The 20,399-nt window shown below is 41.8% G+C and overlaps 1 protein-coding gene across 2 annotated transcripts in view; it reads right to left on the bottom strand.

The window, feature by feature from the left end:
- The window catches only part of stx1a (syntaxin 1A (brain)), a 37,790-nt gene that overhangs the window by 1,346 nt on the left and 16,045 nt on the right, over positions 1 to 20,399 (bottom strand). The window contains exons 3-9 of one of the 2 annotated variants that reach the window (XM_071521014.1): positions 15,960 to 16,034; positions 12,372 to 12,445; positions 11,995 to 12,103; positions 3,939 to 4,012; positions 3,670 to 3,804; positions 767 to 877; positions 49 to 126 (exon numbers count right to left, since the gene is read on the bottom strand). In XM_071521014.1, the coding sequence (XP_071377115.1) occupies positions 49 to 126; positions 767 to 877; positions 3,670 to 3,804; positions 3,939 to 4,012; positions 11,995 to 12,103; positions 12,372 to 12,445; positions 15,960 to 16,034 (656 nt within the window). Of the gene's footprint in view, positions 1 to 48; positions 127 to 766; positions 878 to 3,669; positions 3,805 to 3,938; positions 4,013 to 11,994; positions 12,104 to 12,371; positions 12,446 to 15,959; positions 16,035 to 20,399 lie in introns of those variants that run through there. The other variant, XM_071521006.1, reaches the window with a different exon arrangement.

Here is a 20,399-nt window from a genome sequence, read left to right as displayed (position 1 = left end):
CCTGTCTGCTGCTCTAAGCTACGAGGTCTGTGGGGATTTCTGAGGTTTCTAACTGAGTCCAGCTGCGAGGGAAATAATGAGGATGGTCAGACATACTGCAATACAAACTCCTATCAGGATCATCTTCTGTATAGGGGACATGGACAGGGAGAGAAAGAGAGCGAGGAGTTAGATGATGATTCAGTGAATGCGGCAGAGAATGAATGAGTAGAAAGAAAAAGAAAGAAAGAAAGAAAGAAAGAAAGAAAGAAAGAAAAAGAAAATTGGCCATTACACACTCTATGAATATAAGATTGAATTTGCTCAAGGTCAATGGGGAAATAATCGAGTAGATGACATCCAATCCGTTCTGGTAAATTTGGATGAAGCGATGAGTGAAATTCCCACACCTGTGAGCGGCAGTATGAATATTAACCAAGAGGTGGCAGAGTTGTTCCTCCGATTACACTGTATCTGCCTTAACTGGTGGTGTAGGTTGTGAAGTGAAGAGGGAAATCATCAATTTCAGAAGGAGAACAGTTTCAGAAGTCCCACAGCAGACTGCAGATATGCTGCTGACTACATTATAAACTCCAGCGTATGTAACATGAGCTCACAAGACACATGCGCAATACAACAACGACAGGTGAGCATGCAGACACAATAAGTCATTGTATAGCTACAATATATGCATGCCATGCTTCTGAAGTTGTCTTTCACTTCCAGGGAATGTGAGAGCATATATGTGCACATGCATCGGTTTGCACATTTTGCACATGTGACTCACCCTCCGGGCTTTACTCTGGTATTTAACCGCCTTCTTAGTGTCTGACACGGCCCTCTCCACATAGTCTACTGAGTGCTCCACATTGTACTCTATGCGGTCTATCATTTCCCCCTAGGAGAGGTTGGTCATGGAGGAGGTGGGGTACAGAAAGAGGACAGAGGAAGAGAGGGGTGTAGCAGGGAGGGAGGGGTGTAGCAGGGAGGGAGGGGTGTAGAGAGGAGAGGGAGAAGGAGGTAGGCAATTGGACGGAGGTCAGGGACAGGGGAGCGGAGGAACGGTGGGGGATAACGGGTGAGAGGAAGGGAAGCAAAAAGGGGGCAGAAAGGGGAAGAGAAAAAAAGAGAGAAAGAGCAACGTGAGAGCTGGTTCGTAGACTGTGTGCATCTTGCATCTCACCCGCCTGCTGGTCTTCGTAATCTTTTTGCATTTAGAGAAGCTCTCCTTCGCCTGCTCCACGTATTCCTGGGCCTGCAGGACGCTTTGCTCGATGTTGTTCACCAGCTCCCCCTGCGTGGAGAGAAGGAAGCAGTCACTGTGGGGAACGCTGCCTGGAATCACATTCAGTAGCATCTTTTAAATCATTCCTTGAAACACATTTTTATAGATACCTTTAAGTAATAGTTTACAGAATTTGCTGGACCTTTTATCTGTATGTTGTGTTGTTTTGTGTTTTCTTTCATTTAATTCCTTTTTCTCTGTTTATTTAAATTAATTGAGTTTTGTAGTTAGCTGTTGAGCCCTTTGTAAACTCTCTCTTTCAAAAAAAGTGCTATACAGTGCTTTTTATTCTAAGGGCATGTTAGAGGAACTGTAAAACGTGTGGCATATTGTGAAAGCTTTGAAAAAGGGTATCATTTGATCTTTTTTCCTTCCTCTCTATACTCCTATACCCATCCACATCTTCCTTCCTACTGACAACTTATTGTATTAACACAGCAGGAGTGCTTAGCTGTGTCTTAATCAGCATTCAAGCCACAAACAAGCCCTACTATTGCACATTTAGTAATACACCTGAGTTTGTTAACAGGAGCCAGCAAATTTGCATGAGTTAAAACTGTTCCATAACTTCATGCATGCACTGCAACAATGAATTCCCAAAGTACAAAAAAAGGAATTACAAGCAAATTACCTTGCCATATTAGAAGGGGGGCGTTGTTCTCTGTTCTCTAGAACTTAGTCAGTAGTGTTGTGGAAGAGAAAAATGGATGAAAAAGAACAGAGAGGAAGAAGAGGAGAGACGGAGAGTCGGGGACAGAGAGAGCAGAGCTGAGATAGAAATAGATATAGTCATATAGAAGTATAGTCCAGAATGATGTAGTTCTCACAGTTAATTAAGGAAGCGTTAGTTTGATTAATTATATACATTCATTAAAGGCATTCACATATGCATGACAAGGGAATACAAGAGTACACACACACACACACACACACACACACACACACACACACACAAAATAGTACTGGAATATCAGACATCTATACAATTACCACTTCTAAATTCAATTCTCATTATAAAGGGAAGCCCACTATTGCATTGTGCTGTCACTGTAATACATATCGCCTACATGCTACAATTTACTTGTATATTCACATTCAGCATACTTTCTTATTCATTTATTCTCTCACATACACTCAGATTCCCTTTTAGAGTCCTTTGCATAATTCAGACCCAATATTTCTGATGAGAGAGACAATTCATCTCTCTGGGGGTTCAGCCCACACAGTCATGCAGTCAGGCCTCCATATTTACCTGTAGTTCTACACTTTACAGGCAACTCTTACAGTTGATGATAATCTCTGTGGATTTTCATAGCGACTAATTAACTACATGTAATCAGCACACAGCTTGAAATAAAAATCTCAACATTGTGTGCCAATGTCCAGCATGTTAACCCTCTGGATGATGCAACTTCTCCTGGCAAATCCCACAGTGCATCGCGCACCATGCAACATCTCTTGTTAATAAAACAGAGACACTCCGGTTCCATTGGAACAGAGTGAAGTTTCTAACACAAATTTACTGACAGGATCAGATATGAAGAGAAGATCAAAGTGTAAAACTAGAAGGGACTTGTTAGAGTGCAAACCTCCTCCAATGCTGAACAATTCTCCAACTAGCAAAGCTGCAGCCTCTGTAACGGTTTATGTTTGTTTATCATTTATCTTCCATGTTTGATGTTTTGATGAAATAGCAAGTGAATGCATTGCTGTTGAGCAGCCAATTTGGACGCCCAGATGTCAGACCTTCTGACCAGCACATGAACACAGCATAATAGTTATGGCTAAAAAATGATCCAATGGCAGGAATCCCAGATCCGATCATTATCAAAATCTAATCAAGTGATTCTAGGGCAAATTTAATCCAAATCCATTTGTTACTTTCAGAAATATCTTGCTAACAAACAAACAGACATAACCTCCTTCCAACTTCGCTAGAAGAGACAATAATTGTCAGTCACATTACACTAATAAACCCTATAGCTTATATGCAAATTAAAAGGCTACAGCAAATTGTTGTCTGAGAAGAAGAGATGTTATTTTCATTAGGAGAAGTAGCTAATGCAGCACACTAGCAGGCTTAGCTGGTTAATTATGTCACCGTTGTGAACAGAATGGGTTACTGAACCTCTGCCTTGGCCAGAACACCCAGAATGCACTTTAAAAGCTCTGAGAAGAAAAAACTTGAATAGAAACTGGAATTTGAACTGTGCTGATTGTCCTGATGATTCAGTTTTGTGCCAGAGTGCATGCTTGAATTTGGAGTGCCAACCCATAAATGCATTTGGCATTTGCATGCTTTGCACAAAGGAAGGGCTGTAAAATGGCACATGTTCTGCATGTGTCTGGTTGAACCCCAAACCCTACAGCTGTGGGTACCAGGAGGGAGGAGCCTTGGTTCTCACCTGGCTCTCCACTAGCATGGCCATGTCCATGAACATGTCATGAAGCTCTCTGATACTGTTTTCCAGCTTGATGATCTCATTGTGCCGTGTCTCAATCTCGTTCATAGCTTGCTGGGTGATGTTGTCCATGATGATCTGAGAAGGTACAGCAGAAGGGAGAGGGAGGAAAAAGGACAAAGGAGAAAGAAATGGGCAGAGATAGAGGAGGAGTATTAGATTAAAAACATTGTTTGTGCGTGCATTCATGTTGCATTTGCTATATCACTTACCCCCGAGGTAAAGATAGCTGGGTTGTCACTCTCCAACATGCTCTCCAGCTCCTCATTTGTTGTGTTTCTTCCGGCTAAAAGTACAAACACACAAAGTCAGAAACATCTCTTGAATAAGTGCACTCATGGTCTTTGTCATAGGAGTTTTACCCTGAGAGTGACTATTAGGTTTACGCTCAGGCATTATGTAGTGTAGGTGCCATGCTATTTAAAAGGTTCCTCAAACAACATCTGATAGGGGTAAGACTATATTAGGAAGCACTGATAAAACTCTGTGAATAATAATAGCCATGCCTTCTCCTTCATGTCTGTCTGAGGATTAATTAAAGGATGGTGAGAGCTATGAGCCTCTCCCTCTTTTCCACATGCTCATTTTCTCTCTATCCATCTGTCTCAACCTTCACCTAGATTTTAACCTCTTTATCCCTCTGTCTCTTTAAACATTTACCAATACACAGGAGGTGATGGAAAAAAATCCCTGGTGCCATAATTCAAAGCAGACATCCATACTGAAGTCCAATTCAAATGCTAAAAGAATGATGCATGAACCCATAAATGGTTACCGTAGTAGAGGTTATCAGGCTACGCCACCTGCCACCTGATCTAAATGTTACAGAGTGTGTGAGAATAGGTGTGTCATTGTGGTTACCAAGTGGGCAAGTGTCCCTCCACCACAAATGTTTTGTTGAGTTAGGCCCACCACACAGGGCTCAATCCGCTCTCAACACCACATACAACACATATAGTCACCTACACTGTCCTGTCACAATTTAGGCTTATACCTAGTTCACAATATTAGCCAATGAACTTCTAAACTCGCTATTGGTCTCAACAATGGTCAGAAATCATATTGTATCTGGCCCCGCCCCTCCCAATAGACCAGTCAAGTGTGAAATAATTTTCCTGCCCAAATAAGGGATTCTGGATCTTGCCCTATGTCAGGCTAACATAAAAATGAAAAGGACCCCAAACCCCTAACTTTACTATTTTGCTTTTGAGGTTTCCTTTAAAATGTATTTCTTTAAAGTCACAATGAAAAAAGCAAAAATTGCTCACGATAACCTAGCTTAGCATTCCCGTATTTGTCCCTGACATCGTCTCTTTCAGCATGTGTATGACACAAGTGTCACTTTCACTGCATGCATTCTCTACTAGTTTGCTAGCAGTGGGTGAGATGGCAGTATATCTATTGCTATGTATTCTATTTTTGAACAGTCCACACCTCTGCCCCTTCAATTTAATCCTCTAGTGTAGCTATCTTAAGCCTGAACATAAAGGACAGGTAGTGTCATGCACCTACACACTGACTGAGATTATCACATCATAGGCTGCAATAAATCTAATTTGGCTTGCCTCCATACCTCACAGCTCCCTCCAGCCAAGTTTCTTCCTCTCTACACTTTCCTGCTGATGTGTTTGCTTCACAACCGTCTTTATTTTCCCTGACGGAGTTGCCCTACTTCACAAAGGTTGTCCTATGCCGAGCCCTGAGCCTCCCCGCGCTTGCTGCAACATCCCTATGTATGAGTGCTGACTGCGCCTGCTGAACTGCTTCTCTTGGGTTCCATTTCCGCCCCGCTGATACAGTAAGTCTCCTAACAGTTAGATCTTTAGACTCTGTCAGCATCATCTCCAATCTTTCCTTTGCACATTTTAGGTCCTCTGCTAGACTAGATATAGGTAGTTCCACAATCCCTTACCCTGACAGATAAGCCAACCAGTGTCTCTAACTTCTCTACCGTTGATATAGGTATTTGATATATTGATGATGAAGATGTTTTATAGGCCTACATATAAACACCCAGCAAGAAGAACAGTCTGAGAGTGATTTGCAAGTACTAGTCACCAGCATGTCTAGGACCAGGAGGTATGACTGAGAGACATATTGAGTGTGAGAAAGAAAGAGCAAGAGAGAGAAAGAGAGAGATAGTGCAAATGTTACAAGACTTCACCAGTAAGGTGCAGCCAGTTCATCTGACAGAAACAAATCAATGTAGAGGGCTTTCAGGTGATGTAACGCACCTTCCAGCAGCCATAGTGGAGGTCCACAGCTCTTAGCAACAACGACTGAAAACAGCTGATTGCATTTCTAAACTTATGACCTGGCCATCTATAATGGAATAGACATGGTTGATTTCTGCCCTGTTTTTGACTGGGCACTGATGATACATCTTATGCGTTTAGATAATGTCATCTAACCAACATAGAATCTGGATAGGTAACCATTACTGTCTTGTTGTTAACACATCTGATTAGCATAATAGAATAGTGGTTAGTAGTTGCATGTTAACATAAACGTTACTAGATTTGCTAAATTTGATTGCTGCCTTGTAAGGTAGATGAAAAAGAACAAAAAAAAAAAGAACTGTCTGGGAAAGAACTGTCTGGGTTTGCTGAGCTGACAAGCTCAGCAAACAAGTTGTAGTGTTTTGGAGTAAAGGCTAGGGCTAAAGACAGTTCAGTTTACTGTGTCACACTAACCGAAATTTGGGAACATATCACAACATATCAGACCGTTCACTTTTACTTATAACGTCACTGAATGGACCTACACCCACACCGTGACTATCTTTTCCACATATCTCTCTCTATTCTCTCTCACACAGCCAATTCTCCCATGGTTCCTCCATGGTGGCACCAGCTGTAGCTGCTAGGGGATTTGTGACGCAACTGAAGCCACTATTCATGACCTAATCAGAATGTGAGTGCGTGTGTGTGTGTTTGTGTGTGTGTGTGTGTGTGTGTGTGTGTGTGTGTGTGTGTGTGTGTGTGTGTGTGCTGTGTTTATCTGTGCAGAGAGGTCTATGGGTTGGTGTGGGGGCTCAGTGGCCGAGCAGGTAGGGTGATGGTGAGTGATGATGGTTGGGAGTCAGGGTCAATGATTGCCTTCATGGACAGAATACTGATGCAGCTCCTGTCTGATATTTACTGGTATGTGAATGTGTGCGCATGTGTCCGTGTGTGTGTGTTTCAGAGCCCCCATTTGCCCATTTTCCTTTACTGTACATATAATGGGATTATCATGCCTAATCCAATCTTCATATCCATAGCAAATGGTTCATTTTCATTTAGTTGTGATTTAATGGTCCCACAGAAACAATCTGCTAGTGCTCACCAATGACATGTTGCACTCAGACAAAGGAGAGGGTGAAGAAAGGACACTTAGATGAGTGAGAGACCACCTCTATTGCCTCTATCGCCCACCGCACCACATGTTGATCCATCCCCTTTTCTCTCTCTCTCTCTGATAATAAATAATCTCTCTCTCATAATGCACAAAACTCAAGCTTTATAGATAGGGTCAGAGTTAGCATTGAAGGGAGAGAAGAGAGACCAAATGTCATGGATAATTACGAAGAAAAACAATTGAAGCACTCTGCCTTGTTTCCCTTCCTACACACACACACACAAACACACACACACACACACACACAAACACACCCGCAGGCTGGCACATCCCTACTCTCCTCCTCATTGGCTTCTTTAAAGCCCCGACAGGCACTGAGGGAGGCTCTTATTTGTTGCCATGGAGACCCAAACCCTGAGAAACCTAATACGAATCCAAGAAGTCTCACTTCACCCATAGCATTTATGGGCTATTAAATCATTCATGCTATGTTGCTACCAGTAACACTATTATTTCATTTCCATTGTTATGTAACACAAATGAAGTGAGACCCTCAAGGCACAGAGTGAGAAGGCAGACCACACAAGAGTTCAAACATGGAGAGCAAAACAAGCCTGAGTGATTTTCATGCTTGGATGCATTGCAATTCACCTGCACAGGAATGAGAATAAGCAAGTATGAATGCTTATATGAACTGCTTATATGCTTTTACATTCTGTTTATGAGTGAATACCCAGGTTAGTAGCAAAGCAAAATGTGTATTTATTTGTGTATCTCTGTATATGTGTTTGTGATTCACTTGCACAGGAATGAGAAGCATGAGCGTGTTTTGCCTTTTCACTTTGCTTTTCATTTTTGTGTTTTTTCATATTTGTTATATGTATGTAAAGGTGTAGATCTCAATCTTTTTTTTCCATTGTTGTGTGTGCATCTCTATCAGCATAAAGAGCGTCCACCATCCCTAGCTGAGCTTACCTGTCTACTGATTGGTTCTGAAAAGCAGATGCAAACAATCATGTGATACTGTGCATTCTGAATCGATGCTAAAGTAAAATGTTAGAAAATGCCCCTGCACTGGCTTGGAATATGACAGTATTGTTAAAGTGGAGTGTTTGAGTCTTAATTGGTAATGCAAAAATATTCAAATAGAGGTGTGGTGCGTTGGTCCACTGAGAGAGGAGGCCACATTAGTTAAGCTTCATTAAGCTGCTTCAAGAGCTATGAGGAAGTGGAGCTTTAAATTAAAGTCTCTTGGGACATAGTGGGCTAGATGATAGATGGCTCACTAGCTAACAAGTCCTGTGCTTTAAAATATTATACAGGTCTGGCTGTTTTAGTATAATTATTGACTGAAGCTATGGACTAGAAGAGACTTAAGTCAATTATTGGCGATAATGGCTGCATCAAGGATTAACTCACATAATTAAGTATAATTAAGTATATTAACACAAATTAATGCACAAAGTTGCTAAGTAACATGAACATACACATCTTGCACTGAAGCTTAAATGCCACCCAAATGCCACAGAAGCATGAAATATCCCACAAGAAAAAAATCTATTAAGGATAGAAAGTCAATATAGTGTCAAGCTCTTGTAGAGTATAATACAGTATTATACAGTATAATATAGTATCCAGCTCTTACTGTGTAGTATATAATACAGAATAATATAATATCCAGCTGTTACGGCTCTGTACTCCCTGCTCATTTACTTAAAGGCCAGAACAGAAAGAAATTGTGGGGGAGAAGCTCATCAACTGGCAACAGTGTTGTTTTTTTTTCTTTGAATAGCTGAGTACTTAGAGCAGCTCAGTATGGAAATACGTTATTGCAAGGAAATCAGGGCAGCCATTCGTTTGGGGAATAAAGCCAGGGATGCAAATTATCCAATCTGTGATACTATACAATCTGTAGAAATAGAAAGCTTGCCTGGATATGTCAAAGGTGTGTCAGTGCCTAGCGTCAATGTGGATGATCTTTCGTTCTCCAGCAAATTGGTTGAATGCTCAGTATGTTTTACTGCTGGCAATTTGTTCATCCATTTTATTCAGACAGTAGGAATCCTAAAGAGGCAAAGGTGTAGAAAGAGGCTTTGATGTTGGTTGAACCAAACAAACGGGGGATGGTGGGCACTGTGGCACCAATAGACATGAAAGAAGAAGAAAGAAGAAATGTTGTTGTCTGGAAAATGACAGCTAATGACATGTTTGTCTGCTGCTTGCCTGTTTCTCCTATCTCTGTATCAAGCAGGTTTGTGTAGAGGTGAAGAAGTTTGAGAGGAACACATCAATACTCAGTCTGACAGACCAGACTCTGTCTACCTCTGTGTGTGACACACTCCTATTGATTCACTCTTTGACTAGTCAAAGAGTGAGTTGCACAACAGAAACACAGCTCCCTTGCTGTATTACCTTGAAGAAATTAAATTATGTAAAAAACAAAACAAAACAAAACATATAAGCAATGTAATCTGAAGGGAGAAGCTTGTGAGCTTGGTTTCCTCAAAACAAAAAAATGCAGCCCTTCTTTTTCTCAGACATACTCTTTCCTCTCCTCTATCCTTTCCTTCCATCCCTCTACTCTCCCTCTCTCTCTAATCCCCTCCCTGATGACAGGTGATATCGCTCAGGCCCTCCTGTGAGTCCACCAGCTGACAAATCAAATCCAAATGGATCTGGAGGAGCTTTAGGAAAACGTGAGTCAGGTGAGCAGGTTTTTTATTAGGCCCATGCCCATTACGTTACTACTGTTGTCCTCTTGGCTGGACGACATTAGTATAGTTATATTGGGCTGGATATGGTTGGCATAGCTGGGTTGGGCTGGGCTGGCCTCACATATACAGACCTGGCTGCACGAGTCCACTCTAGGAAACTGACAGATGGCCAGAGGAAATTCAGTCTATGCCAAGACATAATCACCCCTGCTGCTCTGCTATTACCACTGAATGAGCCATAGAGTGTTTTACATGTGCGGTTGTGGGTGCGTGTGTCTGTGTGTGTGTTTGTGTATAAGGTGACGCTATCGCCATGCCTGTTAGGGGCAGCTGGCACTGTGCATCCTGCCAGGCAGTCAGACAGTCATCCATATAGGTAGCTGCAGGCTGGCAGCGGCTCTGTCAGTGTCCGGTCCAGCCGCCTAGGGCCGGGAGATAATACCTGACAAACCATATTAATGAAATGAGAGGAGCTTGGATCCGAGCTGGAGCAACCTGGCATGTGCATGCGTACACAGATACCCCCCTTTTACACACACACACACACACACACACACACACACACACACACACACACACACACACACACACACACACACACTTGCACAGAGCTAATGTGCAAATATGTAAAATTCCAAAAGTGATTTTGCACTGTCTTGTGCAAATATAATGGTTCAGTAACTGAGTGTTGGTGTTGGGTGATGTATGTGTTTTGAAGAGTGTTTTCACTGAAAATGGCTGTGAGAGTGGTTGTTTTGCTACATTACACCAGCCAAATGCCTGTAGAATAAAATATGGATGAATTAAACTGATATTCCACAATAAAGGATCTTTTGTTGAGCACTCATACCTCCACATGAGAGCATAAACAGTGAAGCCTTTTGTCCAAATTTCATTATTTATAATTGCAAACAGATAGTGAGTACCTTGGATACAGAAAAAAAATGTCATTGTACTTTGTGTATAGTAGTACTAGTACTATTAGTAGATCTTCTCACATATTAACAAAGACCCATTAGGCCTGGTAATGCTTTTGCAAAAATGGAAGATTCTGATCTAAATGGCAGGTGCACAATCATTTTTAACATTTAAAATATGTAGGGAACTGGGGCAAACTGCATTTTAAGCCTAATTAATATGTATTTTGGGGTATGTCTGTGGAAAGTGTGAAAATGGGAAAGGGGGCCAATCAAATGATGCCCTCCATATTATTTCAGAATTAGGAAAGCTCTATTTTGTGCAATAGCAGGGAGGCTAGAGGGTCGTTTCTCAGCCGGACGACCCGGGTTCAAACCCTGTGTTGGCAAGCATCCGCCCTGCTCAAGTGTGCTTGAGCAAATCACTGAATCCTTACCAGCTCTAAGGGGGCTATTCTGTAGCCAAATTAGCCTGTTGTTGTGTGCTGCATGCTCAGCATTGCATTGCATGGAGGAATGCCTATGATGAGAATGGACAGGGGGATGAGGGAGAGAGAGGTAATGAAGATGAAGAGGATGATGTCCAGACTGGGGATGAAAGACATGCAACTGAAGGTGTGATTAAGATTTGTTTCTTCTGACCACTGTTTTGACAATGACCTAAAATAGAAAAAAATGACAAAAGAAATAAACAAAGACTTTTCTCTACCAATGCAGAAATGACCAAATAAAATGCCTTAATTGACTTTCTTTGTGTGATGGGTATAGGTGAATAACCTGCACTCTTCTTTTTTGTGTGTGGTAATGATTTGCGCTCCTCGTAGTGCATCCAGGCCATAGTATCGGGCAGACCCATCTCCTATAAGGCTAAAAAAGTTTGTGCTTTTGATTAGTGATGGCAACCAGTGATTCGTAACTGTGATGCAACTCAGGTGGAATAGCAATACACCTGTTTTCAATATCAAAGGAATTGTTGGAGAAAGCGTCTCCATCACAGGCCCGGGCCTGAGACGCTTTTGTGTCAATTAGTGACTTCGCTGCAAGTGGAAACACCTTGAAGTTGGTATATGAAATCAAATGGTATGCGCAAGTGTGCTCATGCATCTCTAATGGAAATAGAAAAAAAATCTTGACAACTGTACAATACCCTGTACTTGGGTATTGTATATGGTGTAAATATACTTAGTGCATAGTGTAGGCCTACCAAATACTATATAACTGTAATGAGATACAGATGTGTTAAATCCATGCAGTGTTCAGTCAGTATGAGGAGGGTTCAGTCTCCCAGGTCTACTCACTGATCTCCAGCTGTCTCTGGATGCGTCCCTTGCAGCGCTCCCTGTAGTCCGACTGGGTGGTGTTGTACTCTGACATCACCTCCACAAACTTGCGGGAGAGTGTGGAGTGCTGGAGAGAGAGAGAGAGAGAGAGAGAGAGAGAGAGAGAGAGAGAGAGAGAGAGAGAGAGAGAGAGAGAGAGAGAGCAAGGAATAACACAACAACTCACTTTGGTGTTCTTGCTGGACGCCACCGGTAGACACTAATCTAAATGATAAATGAACAGGAGCTTAGCAGGTACAAAAATAGGCTGACAGTGATAAAGACCAAGAGAAGACAGTCGCTCTCCTCTCCTCTCCACTCTACTTGACTCCACTGCTTCCCTGCTCCACCTGTACCTGTGTTTTGCGTATCCTCAGGTCAGCTGATGACCTATTCTGCCCTTCCTCCTGCTCAATGGTTTGCTGGATACCTGGAGGGATACACAAAAATACTCAATCAATCACCAGGTCAAAGCTCACCTTGAAAAATTCAGACCAAGCAAAATATGGAACATTTAGAGTGGTTAGAACAAAACAAAAATCATTCCTAATGCTACGCTTGAAATCAATCAGACCTGTTCTATATAACATTACAATTATTGTCAGACTGGTGAACATTATATTATGCTGAAAGTGCTGTAAGTGTAAAGAGCTGTTTCTCTCCTCCATGCACATCCACACCGATCACACGTGACAGAAAGTCACTCAGAAGAGAAACGCAATAATGGAATGTTATATAGCAGCTTAAGGAAAAGAAAGCCTGACTAGATAGCGCTTAAATAGGAATTTTACAGATCAAGGTATAAATTATCGGGATGGCTCTCCTCTTTCATTCCTCTTAAGAGGATTTCTGAGAATGGAACAGCAGCTTTTGCCTGTAATGAGCACTTTCCTGACTGCTCCTTCACGCTCACACCTCTAGAAGCCATTGTAGAGGAGCTGCTGCCAAGCATAATGACATAAATTAAAGACACCGTCAAAGAGAGGCCATTTAAAGCACTCTGAATTACACAGTGACGTCAGGACCTGCTCATTCACATTCTCATTTATATTAATCTTCCATTTAAATTGGGATTGGGATCCGTCTTACTGAATATGATAGTGGGTTTCCAACGAGAAGGATGAAAGATAAAGCTGGGGTGGGATGCACCAGCTCCAACACTCTCAGGGATTTGTAAGACCTACAATCCTGTGGCTACTATTATGTTCACTTCCCCATTTACGCAAACAGTCGGTGAGTCACATGGCTGTGACTCAGTATTCAAAGCAAGCAGACAGGGTCAAGAGGTTCAGTTAGTGTTCAACTAAACATTAGAATTGGTAAGACATGCAATCTATGTGACTTTGAATGTAGTAGTGTGATGGTTGGTGCCAGACGCACTGGTTCCAGCACCTCAGAAATAGTTTAGCAGCGTCAATTCATTGATCCATGGTGTAAATGGAGATCGGTGTTGGTGGTGTAATGGTGTAGGGAATATCTGGCACACATTAGTACCAATTGAGCATTGTTTGCACACCACAGTGTTCCTAAATATTATTGATGATCAGGTGCATGCCACAGTCTACCCTTGTTCAAATGGATACTTCCTGCAGGATAATGTCACAAAGCACACATCGTCTCTAGATTGTTCCAGGAACATGACAGTGGCTTTAGTTTACTCTAATGGCCAGCACAGTTCCCAGGTCTCAACCCAATAGAGCACTTTTGTGCTGAGGTGGAATGGGATGTTTGTAGCATGAATGTGCTGCTGAATACTTTGCAGGAACTATGAGCCAGCATGGACCAAGATCCATGTGGCACCATAAAGCTGGCCACTGCTTTGGAAAGATTGTTTTGGTTGGTGGTGCATATTGATGATTAGCGCACAAGGGCCTAAAGGATTAATCTCACTTGGTGGTATTGGATCTAGATGTGGGAGTTTAGCAGGTCATGTATTGGCCATGTAATGACTTCCCACCATCAACAACATTCACATGCAGGCACACACACCCCTCTTTTTGTTCTCTTCTTTTAAATAAGGGACAGAGAAATCTTTGGCGCACCTCAAAAATGGTCTTGATGACAGGTGCTTAGGAGAAGCAAGGCAGGTCGTAATAAATACAAAAGACACTCACATAATGTCTCCAAAAATCTAAATTTTATCCGGCAGTTTCTGTCTAGAACCTCCATCAGGCATCTAAAGATCTACATCTGCCCAGATCTACATCTAAATTGTCCCTCCTCTATTTATTAAGCAAAAGAAGAATAATGTTGATGTTCTTTCTCAGAGACCTATCCCAGGGCATTGTTAGACAGCAATGAGGTCACTCGCTGACCAACTAGACACACACACACACACACACACACACACAGTAGGCGCACATTACTACACAAAGGTATCCTGTGGCAACAACTGATGTGAACTGGAGTGACACTGTTAGAAGCCTGTGATGCAGAGCCTGTCCCGCCTGATAGCACTTCCAAGTGTGTATATCTGTGTACATGTATGTGCACATGAGGCTGTGTATCTGTGTGTGGGTGTGTGTGTGCATTGTGTGTGTGTACATGTTATGTATCTGTAGGCAGACAGGGGGATGGATAGGGGCTATTATCTCCTTGCTGACTGTATTGGAGCTGGGTTCTACTTTCCTAGAGGAACTAGAGATATATATTTTTTAACTCTGGCCCCTATTGTTTAACACCTGAGCCTGGGAGTGAGGCACAGGGGAGTCAATAGGAGTTGTATATAGCGGGGAATAATCAGTGTAGTGCGCCAGTGTAGGCAAGAGGTGGGCACAGGAGTTGTGATGCCATAGGATTTCAGGCAGGACTTATGCATACGAGACGGATCTTCATACACTGAAGCACAGGAACCATGCTGCAAGAGAGAAATGAGAAAGCAGCAAGCAGGAGAAATAAAAGAAAATGACAGCAGTGAATACAAGAAAGTGGAAAAGAGTAAGAGTGAAGTCATGTTTTATTTAGTGGGTAAGATAGTGTAATAAAGTGTACAAGCAAAGCAGAAAGAGGGAGGGGGGGATATGGAGAAACGAGAGTACAAGACAAATATGCATGCACTTACATCAATGCACACACACATATGTATAAATGAACAATTTTGTTGGTGCTCATATAGCACATGTTGGTGATGTGATCCATTACCATTCTCAGTAACACATCCATGATGCCTGCACACAGTATGCTAGCGTGAGTGTGTTTGAGTGCACAAATGCAAGTGTGAATAAAACTCTGTGTGCGCATGAATCACAGCCACCACCTCTGGAGCGAGTGACACTAATCACTGCTCCCACTAGAGCAGAGAATCCACCAGTGTAAATTGGGTTGGCTGTTACCTACCAAACGCTGTGCAGTTCATTTACACACTCTCTCACTCTCTCTCTCTCTTTTTCTCTCTCCTGTCCTGAGAAACCAAGCTGACCATCACCTAGAAGACTACACTCCCTAGTTACGGATACAGTCTTACCAAAATAGCTTTGTTGAAACTCCCTCATTCTGCAGCTGAATGAACACGAATAGCTAAAGATTCATTTGACTACATTGGTGATGATAAGGTAACTGGGAGAAGAGAAGAGAGGAGAGGAGAGGAGAGGAGAGGAAGAGAGTGGAGGGGAGGGGAGCGGAGAGGAGAAGAGAAGAGAAGAGAAGAGAAGAGAAGAGAAGAGAGGAGAGGAAGAGAGTGGAGGGGAGGGGAGCGGAGAGGAGAGGAGAGGAGAGGAAGAGAGTGGAGGGGAGGGGAGCGGAGAGTGGAGGGGAGGGGAGCGGAGAGGAGAGGAGAAGAGAAGAGAAGAGAAGAGGAGAGGAGAGGAGAGGAGAGGAGAGGAGAGGAGAGGAGAGGAGAGGAGAGGAGAGGAGAGGAGAGGAGAGGAGAGGAGAGGAGAGAAGAGAAGAGAAGAGAAGAGAAGAGAAGAGAAGAGAAGAGAAGAGAAGAGAAGAGGAGTACTCACTCTTTAACTTGGAGCGCACTTTGTTGGCCAACTTCTTGATGTCTGCCATAAGATCCTCCAGCTCAGCCTTAGTTTCTGGGGAAGAAGAAAAGAGGAGGAGAGGTAGTAGAGTTTGATGAAAGAGAAGAGAAGACAAGAGAAGACAAGACAAGACAAGAGAAGACAAGAGAAGAGAAGAGAAGAGAAGAGAAGAGAAGACAAATGGGGTGATTAGTGCGCTTGTGTGAAAATGCACTCACACACACCATCCCACACACACTTTTATACACTAACTCACCCACACACACGCACACACACACACACACCCGTGTGCCAGCCAGTTTCACAGAGACAGAATCAATACTGACACACAAGGAATGACTCTAAGTGGCACTCCCAACAGGGACAAACAATTCATCAGCTTCACTCCACACCCTTCACATCCCTCTGCAGTCCACTGGTTTCTTCCCACCCTGCCATATATATTCACACACACACACACACACACACACACACACAGTATACATGTAGACACACACTTTTTAAACGCCACATAGTGAAGGTGTGGGGCAGATAACACTTTTTGTTTTTGTTATTGTATTAGTCTGAGCATACAGTAGCTTGATGCTGTAATGCATCAGGTGAGGGGAAAACTCAGTCTGCTAACATGAGAGTGAGAAGGAGCTTGTTGCTTCTTAGATGCACATGTGAAGCTCGCTTTCCCTCGAGGAAAGAACCGAAGGAAACCTCAAATACACTCACTCACACTCACCACTCACAGCACTTTATTAGTGAAATCCCAGGAGATCAGCAGTTTCAGAAATACTCAAATCAGCACGTCTGGCACCAACAACCATGCCACGGTCAAAGTCACTGAGATCACATTTTTTCCCCATTCTGATGTTTTGATGTGAACATGAACTAAAGCTGCTGACCTGTATCTGCATGATCTTATGCATTGCACTGCTGCCACATGATTGGCTGAATGGATAATTGCATGAATAAGCAGGTGTACAGGTGTTCCTATTAAAGTGCTCGGTGAGTGTAAACAAGGGGCTTTGAGCAAAACAGCAACATACACACTCACAGAAACAAATACACTGCTCATATATTCATAGTATGATGTCACATGCATTTCCTACCAGTACACTTGATCACCTGTTAATTTATTGCAATCATCTGTTATTTTCCTACCAAGATGGCCATGTGGTGATGTAACAGAATACTATGAATAGACAAACACCCACACCCTCACACATGAAACACACGTGCGTACACCCTGACGCGCGCATATTATGCACACACGCTGACACATAAACATTCAACGCCACACACATACACACATGTATGCGCACAAGCACACAATGCAGTATCTGATGCATACAGACACAGATGCACGCGTGCGCATGTACAGACACACACATACAGTAGAAGAGGAGTTTTTCTCATCAGTGTGATGTTTAAAAGGCAGCAGCACTGTGTCTTCAGCAGGGGAAGGATGGTGTGATTGTCAGGATGCTGCGTATGACAAGCTGAAGCACAGAGGAATCTCTCTATTCCTTTTTATCTCTTTCCCATTCTGTCGCTCATTAGACTACAGCTAAACCAGTAGTTCCATACTCATATTTCATACACAGGTTATTATACACAGAAGACTGCACTGATAAAAAACATTAAAATACTTCTATCTAATGTTATGGGTCCAGTGAATTAGCTGTATGAAAATAAATCAACTAGTTTCAACATTATTACTGCTTCATTTGTTGAAAGAAAATCTTGTAAAGCATTGATTGAGTTTAGTAATTCTCACACATCAATTTGAAATGGCTTGGTTACTTTGTGGCCTAATTACTAACAACCTAACTTTCAAGAGGTGTTCATTTGCAGCCCAGCTGGCTATTGAAATATGAAATCCACTTAATTTTGAAATGATCATTGCAACAGCTGAAAAAATAATCTGTAACAATTTTATATACTATTTGGTGATGTATATTTGTGAGTGATGTAGACACACATCAATACATAAATCGGAACAGATGAAAATAGATTATCTACACTTTCCCCATAGTACATTGTGCTTTATCTTAATTACTACAAACCATTTTCCTCTTTGTTTTCATTACCTCAAAATAAGCAAAATGAGACAAACAAGACAGAATGAGCCGGTGTGTGCTATTTAATGGCACATGCTATTTTACAGAAGAGGATTAGGGCCACATGTGAAAATTTTATGTCAGTTCTGAGATTATTCTCAGAATTCTGACTTTAAACTCAGAACTCGGCCCTAATCCTCTTCTGCACTATTTCTAGTGTATGTGTTTGAAGAAAAATAAACAGTAATACAGTCTTTGATGAGATTGGCATCCATGTTAACCCTGATGAGTGCATACATTTTCAGCATGGATGGTTCCCCTAACCTTGACAGTGTGCCATGTTCAAATCACTGAGCCACAGGACCAGTCATTGAGTTAGAGCTCTGTGGAAAACTCCATAGCATTCGATCAATGAGCCACTGTAGTTATTAAGTTAGTTATTAACTTTTCAATGCTCATCTATTATTTTTATGGACAATTCACACCAGACAGGAGAAATAATGTAGCATGTGAAAATATTAAGCATAAGATTTGATGCAGTTTTATGGCCACTGCAATGAAATAATACATCAAATCAACTACACAAGTTCCTACTTAGTCATTCATTCATTTAATTAAAACTGCTGCTGATTTACAGTTCGCAGTATCAGTTTCACATCATTAGAGAGCTGCAGGTCCCCTCTGATGATGTGATGATATCCATATTAGATAAACAAACAGACATAAACAAAATCATTTCAATAAAACAAACACACTATTTTCTATATACTTTGCTGACAAGAGAAAGAATATAATATCTACACATTACACTTAATGTTTAGTCTTTATGTGTGTTGCAAAGATAACCCCCATTACATGGTAGGTTAAGTGAATTTTATTTCTGTGTTGGTTCATCTAGGGAATTCAAGAGAGAGGAGAGAGAAAGACAGCGTTGAGAGAGAGAGGAAGAAGAGGCAGGAAGGAAGGAAGGAAGGAAGGAAGGAGAAAAAAATCTGATGCATGCAGAATGGCACTCATATATACACTCATATATACACACTCTCTCAGACACATTACCCTAGGGTATTAATTGCCTTTTTTAGCACATCCCAAAGTGAGAAAGTAATTTATCATCTTAATGCCATAAGAGAACTAAATCTCCATGTGTTAACAAGCCCAGGCAAGCCAGCAGACATAAAAGATGGTCCTTAGAAGTTACTCCACTCGAAACTATTCAATCAAACCTGCCCTCCAGATTGCCTGCAGTGCTTCTTTATAATGAGTTTATTTCTGCATGCTATTTGCTTCATTAAGACTGCAGAAATCACAGAGAGGAAAAAGAGTAGAGGAGCAGCCCTGTTGAACCCAAGCCCACAGGAAACATCCTCATTCAATTACAGCCAGCTAGTCTATTGAGAATATGATTACATTATCTCAGGAAGACTTCAATCACTGGTAGATGTGATTAATAAAACACAATATTTGCACATATTGCGAAAAGAGCACATTTAAAAACTGTGTGATGCCCATATGTTCCACAGTGGCACAGCAAATCTAAACTGTGAATGATCATCCTGGCAGTTTGAACAATCAGAAGAACTTGATGATTAAAAACAGCAGTAAGCTGAAACCTCATAAACACAAATAGACAATAAGAAGTGGAGGGCCTACCATGATGGTAAGAATTGCTCATTTTATTCATTCTAAATTAAATTCATCAGATGAATTCCAATCACCAGCTTATCCCAAACACTGGCTGGGGTAAATCTTCTGGTCAGCTTGTATGATAAAGTAAAATTATGTGGGCTCAGTGGAGACGGTAAACCTATTAAACACTGATCAGCAAAGCAGAGTAAGCTTTTAATCTGCTTAACAGACATATTTCCATATCAACCAACATCAGTCTGGTGTAAATACAGCTCAGCAGGACAAAGTCATAGACCATGGTACATGCAGGGCTATAACAGATAACGTCAGACTCATTTATAGAAAGAAAGGATATAATTTTATGTCCAACTGACAACAGTTCAAAAGACAAAGGCTGAGTCTGACTTCAAGATGGCAGGGGAGAGTGCAGATGTTCTCACTCTGGGTAACCATCATACAGTACTATGTCACTTGGCAAAGGAAGGCTGTTGAAGGCAAGCACATGTGTGCAGCTGAGTTGGCGACAGAAATGAAATAATGTGGGAAAATGATGAGTCTTCTAACCAAGCTCTTGGAAGAAATCTGGAGCAGCCAATCGAATCAGAACAACTACAGAGGAAATGAACAATAATGAAACCAAGATAAGGTTTGAAACACTGAGATATCAAATTCTGATGAATATTAATACGATGATTGCTTTTTTTGAAACAAACACTCTGAGCACTATTACTGTAACATTAGT

Source organism: Centroberyx affinis, unplaced genomic scaffold (genome assembly GCF_046629955.1).
Source record: "Centroberyx affinis isolate AG114_WGS23_722 - 3 ecotype Tasmania unplaced genomic scaffold, CSIRO-AGI_Caff_v1 ptg000076l_1, whole genome shotgun sequence".
In the NCBI taxonomy this organism is placed as follows: Eukaryota; Metazoa; Chordata; class Actinopteri; order Beryciformes; family Berycidae; genus Centroberyx; species Centroberyx affinis.
This window is presented reverse-complemented; position numbering and strand designations above follow the sequence as displayed.